General features: G+C 37.5%; 1 protein-coding gene across 1 annotated transcript in view; it reads left to right on the forward strand.

The window, feature by feature from the left end:
- The first annotated feature begins 1,667 nt into the window (after positions 1-1,667).
- LOC122919161 (glycophorin-A-like) overlaps positions 1,668-15,027 on the forward strand; it is a 33,467-nt gene continuing 20,107 nt past the window's right edge. Inside the window, exons 1-2 of the mRNA XM_044268032.1 lie at positions 1,668-1,744; positions 5,657-5,728. Coding sequence (XP_044123967.1) covers positions 1,705-1,744; positions 5,657-5,728 — 112 coding nt within the window. The 5' untranslated portion in view covers positions 1,668-1,704. The remainder of the gene's footprint in view (positions 1,745-5,656; positions 5,729-15,027) is intronic.

Here is a 15,027-nt window from a genome sequence, read left to right on the forward strand (position 1 = left end):
GCCTATTTTCAAAGGGAGATAGCATTTTTAAGGCTCATGCTAATTGTTCTCACCTTAAAAATATGAAATCATGTGAAATAGTCTTATTGCTTTTATTAATATTCAAAAATAAATCTCCTTTATTTGACTGTCTACTAGGAACAATTTCTGCAACCCAAACTGATATCCAGCCATAACAAATACTAAATTTAAGCAAGATTTTGGTTTCCTAAATATTGGTTACATTTAACTACTTTTAAATTTTGCTATAATTGCTTTGCATGAATTGGCAGGCCCTTCAGAGAGACTCCAGGACTCTGGGGTTTTAACATTCTTGCACTGTCTCTGAGTCCCCCTCTGTGACCCTCAGTCCTAGTGCCCCCTGAATCCTGCATCTCAGTGCCTGCTCTGTCCCTCCAAGCTCCCTGTCTGGGATGTTAGCTGACATTTTTCTCCATCTTTTCCCCAGTAAAAGACTTTTTTTCCTCTCTCTGTGGCTCCATTTCCTGAGGCTGCAAACCGTTAGTTTCATAAATAGTCTTTTAAACCACATTTTGGGTGAAGATATACATATAATTTATTTGACAAATTGCTAACTTAGCAAGTCGATTTCCTAGGGCAAGCAGGAAAGATATTCATGGCTCTAACGGGAAGATTTAGGTAGAGTACCCAAGTGCCTTCTTTTGAGCAGTTTCAGATCTAATTCATATTCTTTTGTTTTGTTTTCTGCCTCCCTTTAAAATGGCCCTTCCTCAGAGGGCCATACCCCACATTTTAACCTGCTTTACAACAAGGTTTTGGGGTCATCTGCCTTTGTGTTTGAGTGTTTGCATGATTGTCCTGCTACACACTTCTGCTTGCTTAGTGAGGCATATTTTGGAGAGAAAGAACGCCCTGATTGCAGCCACGCTGGTCCTAGCTGTTGCATTGAAACACCGGTTTGAAATGAAATTTTCTTGCGTCTCATGAACTCTCAGATCACTGTGTGACTTGTCGTGGGTGTGGGAGTTCTTTCAAACCTCAGAGCATTCAATGGCAATGGAGTTCTCCAATACACTCAGTTCACATGTAAGAAGTCACTTTCATCCCGGCCCCTGAGGATCTCTACATGAAACATGAGAAGGTCTCTAGCTCCCTAACGGCTACCCAACCCTTGCTCAGGGACCCTGTCTCTGGCCTTCAAGTTCCAACTGAGCAGCTGCTGAAGACCACTGCCTTGCAATGTTCACTTAACTTTTGCCAAATAGGGGCGCCTGGATGGCTTAGTGGGTTAAAGCCTCTGCCTTCGGCACGGGTCGTGATCTCAGGGTCTTGGGATCCAGCCCCGCATCAGGCTCTCTGCTCAGCGGGGAGCCTGCTTCTCTCTCTCTCTCTCTCTCTCTCTCTCTGCCTGCCTCTCTGCCTACTTGTGATCTCTGTCTGTCAAATAAATAAATAAAATCTTAGAAAAAATTATGCCAAATAAATTTAACATGTAGCAACCAATTCCCTGCAGTGAAGACCTTACTTAACACTTTAATAATGCCAGCTAAGAAGCTATCTATGTATCTTTACTGACAGATGTTTGACAAATTTGCCTAACTTAAAATGCTTCCCAGGCCTATCAGTCTGCCTCAAAAAGGTGTGTCTGAAAGATACCAGCTCCTGGGTGGGGACCACGGGCTACCATACCAGTCCGTCCTTGGTGGCTTCCCGGTACTGACTAGTGAGAGCACTGATCTCAGGATGTACGAAAAAATAGTAATTATATTACTACTAATCTTGGGTAAGTGGACTTTTTTTAGCATGATGCTGTTATATTGGATATAAAATTATAGATTAAAATATAAACTGCCTGCTCTAAGTTCTATCTTACTTAAATGAATAAATGAATGACTAGTGTCTTAGATCTCAGTCTGGTGAATGGATTTTTATTGGAACTGAGCTGGTACGGTGGAAGGAATCAGAGTACAGTGTCAGGTAGTTATGGCTGGATCAGAGTTTTCCAGTAAGAGAAGCATGCTTCAGCTCTAAGTCCAGCTACAGTGAAAAGAATTGTATCAAATAGCATAAGAAATATCCCCAGGTGAATAAATTTGTTGCCTTCTTTGTGTTTAATTTCTAAATTAAAGAGTCACCAATGAAGGTGGATATTGGGTCCTCAGTTTTCAAAACAGTTTTCTGAAGAATTTGAATTTCCTCCTTCTCCCACTGAAAGAGTACGAGCTACAAGCATGAACTCTGAATTCATGTGGGAGTTATTTCCCACTCTTTGGTCCATTACTGAGGAATGATGGAGGAAAAAGAAAAAGCAAGTCTTATTGGCTTAGGTGTTATGTGGTTTGGGGAGATATCAAAATGTCAAAATCAATTCATTAAGATTAACATAGAATATTATTTATTTTTATTTATTTTATTGTTTTTAAAGATTTTATTTATTATTTGAAAGAGGGAAATAGTGAGAGAAAGAGGAGAGGGAGAAGCAGGATCCCCACTGAGCGGGGAGCCTGACCTGGGCTTGATGTCAGGACCCTGGGATCTCGACTTGACCCAAAGGCAGAAGTTTAACTGACTGAGCCACCCAGGTGCCCCTATTTTTTATTTTATTTTATTTTTTTTTATTTTGAGAGAGAGAGAGAGAGAGAAAACAGAGAGGGGTAGAGGGAGAGAGAGAGAGGCTGCCAAGCATGCTCCATGCTCAGCGCTGAGCCCAATGTTAGGCTCGATCCATGACCCTGAGATAATCATAATATCATATCATATCATAATATCATATCATAATATGGAGTATTATTAAGTTGTATTAAATTAGCAATTAGTTTTGGCTTCTTCCTGAGAGTGGTATGGTTACTGTCTTCTCAAATGCAGTGTTTATGTGTTAGAAATACTAGCACCCAGCACAGAGATAAGAAGCAGGCAGTTCCTTGAAATGTATTTATCCCCCAGACATTACTCTGACTCAAATTGGAGCACAGATCAGGGATCTTCTGGGCACTCTGTAGGAGACAGGGAAAGGATATAGCATTTTCTAAGATATATTAGGGGATAAAGTAGTGTAATGGTTAAAATGCAGGCATGAGAAACATGAGAAACATGGACTCAAACCTGCTTCCACTTCTGAAAGCCTGGGGAACATTAAGGCAAAGTATCCTCTCTTCGCCTCAGTATCTTCATCTGTAAAATGTATACAATGTTGGTACCCGCTCCCAGGAATGAAATAAGGACAAAATAAAGTAATAGCAAATTAATAAATAATTTAGATATGATAATAATTACTGTCTAGGGAGTAAACCTGGGTATGTGATGATTTCCGAGAAGGCCAGGAATATGGGAAAATTACAGGAAAACAGAAGACTAATAAAATTGCTCTAATTTTTTTAAGTAGCAAAGTTTAAAGACAGTTAGCTTGAAGAAGCGAGAAGAAGCAGAGGAGATGAGGTATAACATTTAAATATATTCCAGCACTTGTAGAGCTATTACACAGAAGAAAGAAGAGGTATTTTTCTGTTGTTCAGAGGGGGAAGGGAGCCTGCATTAACCTTTTGGGGTTTTTTGGTTTTTTGGGGTTTTTTTGTTTTGTTTTGTTTTTGCGGCGGGAGTGGGGTGGGATATTTGGAAAAGGATCCTGGAAAAGAAAGAAATTCTTCATATCAGTACTTGCTAGAGTATACTAAGGCCTTCAGTAAAAACGTCATGAGTGATCACCAAGGCCATGTGACTCCAAGCACCGTGAGGCCTCAGTGCCTACGCTGCTCCCTTACCATCTTTGCCTTTTCTGAAAACCTCTGAAGAATTCTCTGGATGTAACTACTTGATAGAGTAACGCAAAGATGTTTGAGCAGGATCCTTCCCCTTCCCCCCGCAGCAACTGAAGGAGAGAGTCTGGAAAGTGTGAAGGTGGTTAAACATCTTTGACTAGAGAGAAAAAGAGAGAAGATTGTTTTTCTTTCCCCAGGAATCTTAAGGGTAAAACCAGTATTTCTAATTCTAAATTTATCAGATGTCATCCTCCAAATGGAGAGTAAGTTCTCCTCAGATTGTTTGATTCCCGATCCCTGAATTCATGTATTCATTCGACACTTTCGGGCCACGTGCTGGACCCTGAGGCCGCAGCAGTAAGAACCGTGAGCTCCTGGGGAGGGTCTGCTCAGCGTGGGTGGGGGCAGACAGTGGGAGGGAACACCAGCACTAAATGGAATAAGTAAACCACTAACGTAAGAGCAGTGATAAATAACACAAAGAAAACCAAACTGGGAAAGGTGATAAACGTAATGCAGCAGGCTGATTTCCAAAAGGGCAGCAGGAAATTTTTCTCAGAGTAGGTGACATTTATGCTGAGAAGTGAACCACGAAAAAAAGCCGGCTAGAGACATCTGGGGGCAAGGCATTGAAGGAAGAGGGAAGAGCAAGGGTTAAAGCTCTGACACGGGCAGAAAACTTGGTGTGTTCAAAGCTTTTCTTTGAAAATCAGATTCTGACGCTAAGAAAGAATTTGAGAATAGAGTATTGCAACACTCTGACCGGCAAACGATGTCATGAAGCAGGACCTCTTAAAGTTTCCTGATTTTACTTTAATATTTATGCAGAATTTGCATTCTAGACCATAAGATACAGATTTAATTGGAAGATCCAAAGACACAGGTATTATGGCTGTTTTATTCATTGGTGTATCTCCAGGATCCAGCATAGCTCTTGACATGCATTAGGATATTGGCTGAACCAAGAAGGAAACAAGTAAAGGGAGGGAAGAAGAGGGGAAGGGAAGGAGGAGAAGAAAGAAAAGAATATTTGTCTTTCTTTGTTTAGACAAAATGAGAGCTCCGTGTAGATAAACCCTTATACCAGGAGCCTCTTCCTACATAGTCCTCAGGTACATCAGTTTGCAAAGCATGTGCTTAGAATGATGAAGTGAAGAAACAAGGCATCTCCTTTGTCTTCAGTGATGGAGGAGTGTCTTTCTGGCCATGTAGAAGTTACAGGAAAGCATTCTGAGCTGGGTTTCAGGGACCACTTAAAGTTCTTCAAAGTAAAACCTGGGTCCTTACTTACTCATCCACACATTGCAAGGCACAAAGTAAGCTCAATAAACTCAAACGCAATAAATAATAAACAAATAATTAATAATAAATAAATAATAAACTCAAATGCAATAAAGAGTAGTGCAGAAATGACAATTGACCAGAATTTTGGTGCAGACTAGTTTAACTGTGTAGAATCAGTCCATCTCACTTTCCTTGTGCCTATACACAATAGAATAAAATCCCTTCCACCTCTAAACCTCAGGGACTTCTCAAAGCTCAGCCTGAGATAACATGCTGTGTAGCCCCCAAACCTAGGAATCTCATTAGCTTGGTGTGACATTGGGTTTTTAGAAAGAAACGGACACCCCACTATGAACACTTGGGGAAGGACCCCTAAGAGAGGGGAAGCAAGAGATGGGGTGGTACCTCAAAACTGACACAAACTTGGGCTGACTGGGTGGTTAAGTGTCCAACTCATATTTTCGGAGTATTTATTTACCAATAAATAAATCCTTAAAAAGAAAACCTGACACATACTAATTTTAAATTGGGAATCCAGATTTAACATTCTTTTGATGCTTTTTTAAAAAACTTTGGTTTCTAGAGGATTGTTCAATATACCTATGAACCAATTTAGGAGGCACATTTTAAATGATTTCCTCAACTTGTCTTTATAGGTTGTATTTCTGCTGAAGACCAAGAGGATTCCGGGACTCAGGGAGAACAAATTAAGCTACCGACAGAAACAGGTTTGTAATAGCTTTCCAGCCATCATCATCATTTCTGCATATTTAATTAGTACCTCTCTGTGTGGTCTTCTGTGATACATGACCCAGATGGAAACTAAAACAAAAGGCCTGAGAAGAAACATCCCAGGGTTATCTCCAAGTGTTGGGATTGTAGTGTTAGGATTTTTTTCTTATTTTTTGATGTTTTTAAATTTTCTGCAAAGAGAATCAATAAAATGTAATTAGGAAGAGTTTAAAAACTATTTAAAAGAAAACTGAACAAATCTCTGCTTTCTAAGAGGCCCCTATCATGAAGCAATGCTGACAAAAATTAACAAGAAAACCAAGATCCTGGGAGATGCATTTCATTGTGGTTATTACTGCTCAAATAAACTTGGTTACTATGTCTGGAGAAACTGATTTCAGGGATCTGGTCAGGAAAAAAGCAAGAATTATTGGTGAACAGATGAGATAAACCATCCTTAATAATTTTTCCATTTTTATAGGGTTTGTTTCTGTTATGATACACAACCCATACACTTCTGTTATGATGCATAGCCCCAAACTGCCAGCTGCCACATTCCAGCAGCTAAGAGTATCTGGAAAGTGGCAGCATATAGAACCCTAAGAGACTTCTGTCACATCATGGGACTCAGGGAGTGTTCTGGCCCATGCCTGTCTTAGAAAAGTAAACAACTCTGAAAACATCACAAGCCCCAAATCATAAAACATTGTACATTCTTTTCTCAGTCCCCAAGTGCGACACCAACCCCTAGAGCAAAGGTGCAGGAAGAGAGTTCTGCCCTCATCTCCACTAGAGCCTTATCTCCCTTGGTATTTTAGAATCAGACTCAAATTTAGCAAGTTGCTTTGAAGATCCAAGCAAAAGTGCTGGGTTTCCCCCCAAGGTGTGCATAACTCACGGAGGTGTTCAAGTTAAGCAATTAACTAGGTACAACAAGAAAGACAAACCGGCTTCACTTAGGGAAGAAGAGTTTTAGATCCCTGGTAGTAAATGGAGAATGAGTCAAGTGAAGGGTTTTCTGCTAAGCTATGCTTCTTCTAATCCAATATGAAAATCAGACTGCGTTATGACTAACATCAGCCTTCTGTACCATTAGCCTCCCGTGACCTTAACTTGTTACTATGTCTTCAGAGTCTCCACACAAGCACCAATTACACATCTGCTTTCACCACCTCTGATCCTAGGTACTGTGAATCCAGTGATAGAACATATTTACCCAATGACAGAGACAATGAGTTCTCCGCTTTACGGAAACCATATGGAAAGAGAGGACAAGGGTCATGCCTATATTCAACTTTTCCCATATTCATTAGAGAACAAGAAGAATTGGAAAATATTAGTAGTTCAAGCGGGACACTTTCTATGTTCCAGGCACCATGCTAAGCCCCTTGCATGAATTTTATTCTGACAATAACTCTATGGAATAGGTTCTATCCCCATTATGCAGGTGAAAAAACAGGTTCAGAAAGTTTTATTTATTTTATTTTATTTTTTAAAGTTTTTATTTATTTATGATAGACACAGTGAGAGAGGGAACACAGAAAGAAAAGCAGTCATCAAAAAATGACTTCACATAATATTCTGAAACCTGACTTTTCTTCACTTAGAGAACATCTTTTCTGTATTAGTCAATAATACTTATAAAACATTTTAATGGCTTCATGGTATTACATCTGATGCATAATCATAGTTTATTTAACCTATGCCATGTTTCAAATATTTAGGTTGTTTCTGCTTTACAGTCTTTTGTTTGTTTGTTTAGGTTTTTATTTAAATTCTAGTTAGCTTGGGGCACCGGCTGATTCAGTCAGTTAAGCCTCTGCCTTCGGCTCAGATCATGATCCCGGGATCCTGGGATCAAGCCCCGCATCAGGCTCCCCGCTCAATGGGGAACCCGCTTCTTCCTCTCTCTCCTACTCTCTGTCAAATAAATAAATAAAATTTTAATTAATTAATTAATTAATTCTAGTTAGCTAACATACAAGGTAATACTGGATTCAGGAGTAGAATTTAGTCATTCACCCCTTATGTATAACACCCAGTACTCATCACAAGTGCCCCCCTTAATACCTTAACAATTCTAAGATAGACATCTTGTAGACTAATTTTTGTGTCAGAATATGAACATTTTAAAGGTCTTGATGAATATTGCTAAATTCACTTTCCCAAAAGTTATGTCAAAGTGTATACCCATCAGTATATTTTGAAGGCATCTGTCTCAGTACTTTTTTGCCAAATTGTATCCCAGAAGTCTTTATCTGATAAAGGTTAACTGAACAACCTGGTATATTTATGTTTTGAATTTGATTTCCTTGATTGCAAGTGAAAAGAAGCTGTTTCTCTGTGTTATTTTTTAACAGCTTTTCTAAAATGTAATTTGCATGCAATGGAATTCACTGGTTTGAAGTGTAGGATTCAAGGCTGGGATTAGGATAGAGTGAGTGAACCTGTCACCTCAGGACCAAAGTGAAGGGGGCACCAAAACCTTAAGTCATCAAGATAAATATTTTAATGAAATATTTTTTTAAAAACTCAAGATGAACTTAAAAAAATCAATGGTGAATAAAATACCATAATTGTAATACAGTAGGGATCCATCAGAGTCAGATTTGGGGTGAGGTGAGTGAAGGCAAGCAAACCAGAGCCAGCTCAGATCCTGGCTTCCGGGGGGGGGGGCAGTTACTGGAGAAGAAACATCTTTTTTTTTTTTTTTTTTTAAAGATTTTATTTATTTATTTGAGGGAGAATGAGTGAGAGAGAGCATGAGAGAGGAGAAGGTCAGAGGGAGAAGCAGACTCCCCAAGGAGCTGAGAGCCCGATGTAGGACTTGATCCTGAAAGTCCAGGATCATGACCTGAGCCGAAGGCAGTTGCAACCAACTGAGCCACCCAGGCGCCCTGGAGAAGAAACATCTTAATCCACTCAGCAACCAAGCCTCTGACAGCTACAGCCAGCATTTGGTCTTTTGGAAAGCTCTCTTTCTGTTCACCCCTATTTCTAGGAAGTAGCGTTTTGGGGGCCGCAACTTAAAATCTGTAGCATTCATTGTGGCTTCTCGTCCTCAGTGAGTCCTGAACCCCTCATTCTGTGAGACCATTAAACTCTCTCACAAGTTTCACAGCTTCTCGGGACTCACTTGGAAATAGACAAATAAATGTCTTCAGGGGAGAGAGAGCTGGTGGCCAATGTCAAGCTCACCCAACTGCACCTCCCCTCTACCTCCAGAGCCTGCTGTTCTGGTAGACTCTGCTGCCCTCCCTGGATGCTTTCCATTAGCTCAGCTCTTCTGTGTATCATGGACAGGAGGATTTTGGGTCTGCAACAAGCTAGTTTGCCTTGACCGGAAGCCAGAAGTTTTTGTTTGTTCCTCCAGATGAGTTTCAGAATCACCTGGGAAAGCTATCCCTTAGGCAACATGAAAGTATCTCCATGTTATTAGGTGAGAATAGAATGAACGATGGAACTAAATGAATAAATTAGCTCATGGCAAAGAAAAACTTTGTAATGGTAAATCTCTGAATTGGGAATAGATCACATTTTTCTTCTGAGTCTTATCTTACATCCTCCGAAAAGTTCAAAAAAATTCTGAAAGAAACTTTAGATAAATTTATGTGTTTCCATTTTGAAGAGGCATTTTACATGTTCTGTTATATTATGTCTTAATTAAAATAAATTTCAGGGGCACCTGGGCACCTCAGGTCATGATCTCAGAGTCCTGGGATTCAGAGAGCCCTCCCACTCAGTGGGGAGTCTGTTTGTCCCTCTGCCCCTCCCTCTCCTCATGCTCTCTCATGCACTCGCTCTCTCAAATAAACAAAAAATTTAAAAAAAATTAAGATTTTACTCATTTATTTGATAGGGAGAGACACAGCATGACAGGGAACATATCAGGGAAGTGAAAGGGAGAAGCAGGCTTCCTGCTGAGCAGAGAACTGGATGTGGGTCTTGATCCCAGAACCCTGGTATCTCTACCAGAGTCAAAGGCAGACGCCTGATGACTGAGCCATCCAGGCACCCTGAATAATAAAATCTTTAAAAAAACACGTTTCATTATATTTTCAAATTGTTTATTGACAGCCTATGATGAATTTATTACTTTGTATATGTTCATTTTATAACTGACATCACTAACCTTTTTTTTTGGTTAAGATAGTTGATTCTCTTCAATTTTCAAAACTAGGTAGGTACTTGTATTCCTTATAAAAATGAAATTTGTTTCTTCACTTGAAATAAATATTTTTAGCTGCTCCTTTCCTATCATATTGCGTTTGTTAGAACTTCTAAATGTTATATATGTTAATGTTATATAATGGTAGTGACAGTTGTCAACCTTGTCTTGAGACTGTCTATAATATGAATGTCACACCATTAATTATGACGTCTGTTGCTTTCACTACATTATCCTTATCATATTGAGAAATTTCCCATTGATTTAATCAAGAAAAGATCTAAAATTCTATAAAATACCTTTTCTGCATCATAGTTGAAACATTGAAAGTTGACTTCCGTAGCTTAATGGTATAATAGTAAATTTTCTGACAGTTATCAAGAGAGAAAATATCTATTCTACCAAGTATGACAGGAGTATTTTTTAAACATTTGCTCACTTTCCTTTAAGGATGTCTATTCATCTTACTAGTTTCTGGGTTTTTGCTGTATTTTTATTCTTCAGTATGTTGAAGTGATGAATTATATCAATGAATATTATAGTGCCCTGTGCTTCCCATCCTAGTATCAATTCCTTGGCTCTTGTATTCCTTTAATGTTGTGCTGCATTTAATTTTTGTCTTAGGATCATTTTACCTATATTTGCTATATATAATTTTTTTCTGCAATCCATTTTTGTGCACATATGCATTTGCTATCAAAAAGGTAAATGCCTGGGTGGCTCAGTCAGTTAATCAACTGTCTTCAGCTCAGGTTATGATCCCAGGGTCCTGCGATTGAGCCCCACTTAGTGATCTCTGTTCAGTGGGGATTCTGCTACTTCCTCTCCTCTCCCTCTCCCTCTGCTTGTGTTCCCTCTCTCACTGTCTCTCTCTCTGTCAAATAAATAAATAAAATCTTTTTTAAAAAGGTAAAGGAATTTTTGTGCATTTTATTAAAAAATAATTAATCACTATGTCTCAGTTTTAAGCATGAAAGATATTTTTAAGAAAAGTGATCTCTTCCAATTATAGTAGAAGGATTTTTTTATAAAAATAAGCAAAAATTATATTTTCTTCATGTATACACAAATATGGTGAATTATATTATCCTATTCCTTTTCGCTAAATTTTTATTTTGAAAAATTCCAAAAATTTTTTGAAAAAATCAAAGAAGACTAGCAGAAATATGTATATATTTCTTTTTTTTTTACTTTTTTTTTTCCAATTTATTTATTTTCAGAAAAACAGTATTCATTATTTTTTTCACCACACCCAGTGCTCCATGCAAGCTGTGCCCTCTATAATACCCACCACCTGGTACCCCAACCTCCCATCCCCCCGCCACTTCAAACCCCTCAGATTGTTTTTCAGAGTCCATAGTCTCTCATGGTTCATCTCCCCTTCCAATTTACCCAAAAGCACATACCCTCCCCAATATATTATATTTCTTGATTTAATAGTTGTGAATAATTGACCATATTTGTTTTATCTGTCTATAAGTGTATAAATATATATACTTTTGGTGTATCATTTGAGCATAAGTTGCAGACAGAATGGCACTTCACTCACAATCATTTTCATATTCACCTCCTAAGAAAATGGACATTATCTTAAACAATCACATTATTTCACATTTTATAATATTAATAGTAATATCATAATATACTCTTTATATTCTTATTTTCCCAATTGTCCCATGAATGTCTTTTATAGCTGTTTTTGTTTAAAATCAAATATTAACCTACATGGTTGCTGCATCTATTTTAGTTTAGAAAGAATCCCCAACTTTCTTTTTAATGGCATTGATTTTTTTTTTGAAAGCTCCAAAAGAGTTGTCTTGTTTGATTTGCTTAATTATTTCTTCATTGAGTGTGTTTCTTGAGTGAAATTTTTGGCAGTGTTCTTTTTTTATGGCTATTTATTTCTCGGGCTTATTTTCATTAGATGCTTAGTCATAGATAGATAGATAGATATAGATAGATATAGTCACACATTCATATATATATATATATATATTTGAAGATTTTATTTATTTACTTGAGAGAGAGAGAGAGAGAGAGTGAAGGAGTGGAAGGAGGGGCAGAGGGAGAGGAAGAAGCTGACTCCTTGCTGAGCAGGAAGCCTGATGTGGGGCTGATCCCAGGAGCCTGAGATCATGACCTAAGCCAAAGGCAAACACTAAACTGACTGAGCCACCCAGGCACCCTTCAATCATACATATTTTTCCAAGACACTTTTTATTTTATTTTTTAATTTTTATCTAAATTCAATTAACATATTATGTATTATTAATTTCAGAGGTAGAGGACCATGACTCATCAATCTTATAAAATACCCAGTGCTTATTACATCATGTGACCTCCTTAATGTCCATCACCCAGTTACCCCATGCCCCCATACTTTTCCCCTCCAGCAACCCTCAGTTTGTTTCCTATGCTTAAAAGTCTCTCCTATGGTTTGTCTCCCTCTCTGGTTTCTTCTTGTTAATTTTTTTCCTCTGTTCCCCTATGAGCCTCTGTTTCGTTTCTTAAATTCCGCCTATTAGCGAGATCATATGATAATTGTCTGTCTCTGAGTGCCTTATTTCTCTTAGTGTAACACTCTCTAGTTCCATCTACATCACTGCAAATGGCAAGATTTCATTTTTTGATGGCTGAATAGTATATATATCTCACAACTTCTTTGTCCATTCACCTCTCAATGGACATCTAGTTACTTTCCATAGTTTGACTATTGTGGACATTGCTGCTATAAACATTTGGGTGCATGTGCCCCTTCAGCGCTACATTTGTATCTTTGAGATAAATACCCAGTAGTGCCATTGCTGGGTTGTAGGGTAGCTCTATTTTCAACCTTTTGAGGAACCTTCACACTGTTTTCCAGAGTGGCTGCACCAGCTTGCATTCCCACCAAGAGTGGAAAAGGGTTCCCCTTCATCCACATCCTTGCCAACATATGTTGTTTCCTGACTGATTAATTTTAGCCATTTTGACTGGTGTGAAGTGGTATCTCATTATGGCTTTGATTTGTATTTCCCTGATGCCAAGCGATGTGGAGCACTGCTTCTGTGTGCTTGTTGGCCATTTGGTTGTCTTTGCAGAAATGTCTGTTCATGTTTTTTGCCCATTTATTTGTTGGATTATTTGGTCCTTGGGTGTTGAATTTGATAAGTACTTTTTATTTTAATTAAGGTTTCCCAATTAAAAATGTTATCTCTGAATTTTATGCACCTTTTCTCATTCCCAACAATTACATACTTGTGTTTTATGTTTTCAACTTGTCTTGATTGAAACTTGTAATGGTTTGCTTATTTTATTAATTCTTCAAAATCTATTTTTGCATATTAATCAATTTTGATATTTTACTCTTAGTCATTTTTGCTTTTATCTTTATTGACTTCTTCCTTAAGCTCTGTAAGCTTTACTTTGCTATACTTTTGCTCATTTTACTTATTGTCTTTTATTGTTTAATAATGATCAGTTGAGATTTTGAGTTTTGTAAGTTTATTTTTGGCCATTATTACTAAACTTTGATAAGAGATCTTCTTGCTGTCAATTTCAAAATGGTCACTAATTCCTGCATTAATCCTCTACTTCGTTGCAGTTGGTTACTTCTTTAAATTTTATTTTTTCCTCCACTTTTCCCCCCATATAAATTTCTCATTTTATTGTATTGCGGTCAGACACTATGCCCTATATAATTTCCACTTTGGGATTTTGGTTGAGTTTCTTTGTAACCCAAATTATTATATGTAAACACTGGAAAAGAAGATGTCATCTTTAGTTTTAGTGTACAAAGTTCTATACATAGTTATTAAGTCAACTTTGGCACATCCATCTCTACATTGGTATAGTATAAGTTAGGTTCTGTATACAGTTAGATTCCAAAGAATAATACCTGTATTCATTTAGCATTTATTTAGTGCTAAGCACTACTCTCAGCCAGGTACATAGATTTAATATTTTTTTATTATGGAGATATACATGTAACAAATTTTACCATCTTAACCATTTTTAAATATGCAACTTGGTGGCACTTAGTATAATCACAATGTTGTATACCCATAGACATTATTTAGTTTCAGAACATTTTCATAACCCTAAAAGGAAATACCAGATACATTAAATTCTCATTTCCCCTCCCATCGGCCTTGGAAACCATTAATTTGCTTTCTGTCTCTATCAGTTTTCCTATTCTGAATATTTCATATGAATGTAATTATACAGTAATGGCCTTTTATGTCTTGCTTCATTCACTTAGCATAATGTTTTTAAGTTTCATCCATGTTGTAGCAGGTGTTAGTACTTCATTCTTTTTTATGAATGAATAATATTCCGTTGCATGAATACACCACATTTTTTATTTATTCATTCATCAGTTGATGGATGCTGGGTCATTTCTACTTGTTTGGCTTTCATAAATAGTGTTGTTATAAAGATTCTTGTACAAGTTTTTTTCTTTTAACACCTTTTTTTTAAATTCTCTTTTGAGTTTACCTAGGAGTAGAAATTTGGGGTCATATGGTATTTTATATATAAGTTATTGAGGAGATGCCATACTATTTCTATAGAAGCTGCACTATTCTACAGTCCCTTCGAGAGTGTATGAGAGCTCCAGTCCCTCCACATCTCCAGCCACACTTGTTATTTTCTAGTGGGTGTGAAGTTGTATCTTATTGTGTTTTTGATCTGCATTTCCTTAGTGACTGATAGTATTAAGCATCTTTTCAGGCATTTGTTGGCCATTTGTATATCTTCTTGAAGAAATGTCTACTCCAGTTCTTTGCCCATCTTTAAGTTGGGTTGTTTGTGGTTTTGTTACATTATAATAGTTCTTTATATATTCTGGATACTAGACCCTTAGCAGACAGATGATTTGCAAATATTTTCTCCCACTCTGTGGGTCATGTTTTTGCTCTCTTGAGAGCATCCTTTGACACACAAAAGTTTTTTATTTTGATGAAGTCCAATTTATTTTTTTTTATTTTGTTGCTTGTACTTTTGCCATTTTATCTTAAAAAAAGAAAACCACTGACTGCAAATCCAAGCTCATAAAGTTTTACTTCCATGTTTCCATCTAAGGGTTTTATAGTTTTAACTGTTATGTCTTTGGTCCATTTTTTTATTTGATTTTTTTAGATGGTGTGA

Source organism: Neovison vison, chromosome 11 (genome assembly GCF_020171115.1).
Source record: "Neovison vison isolate M4711 chromosome 11, ASM_NN_V1, whole genome shotgun sequence".
NCBI lineage: Eukaryota > Metazoa > Chordata > Mammalia > Carnivora > Mustelidae > Neogale > Neogale vison.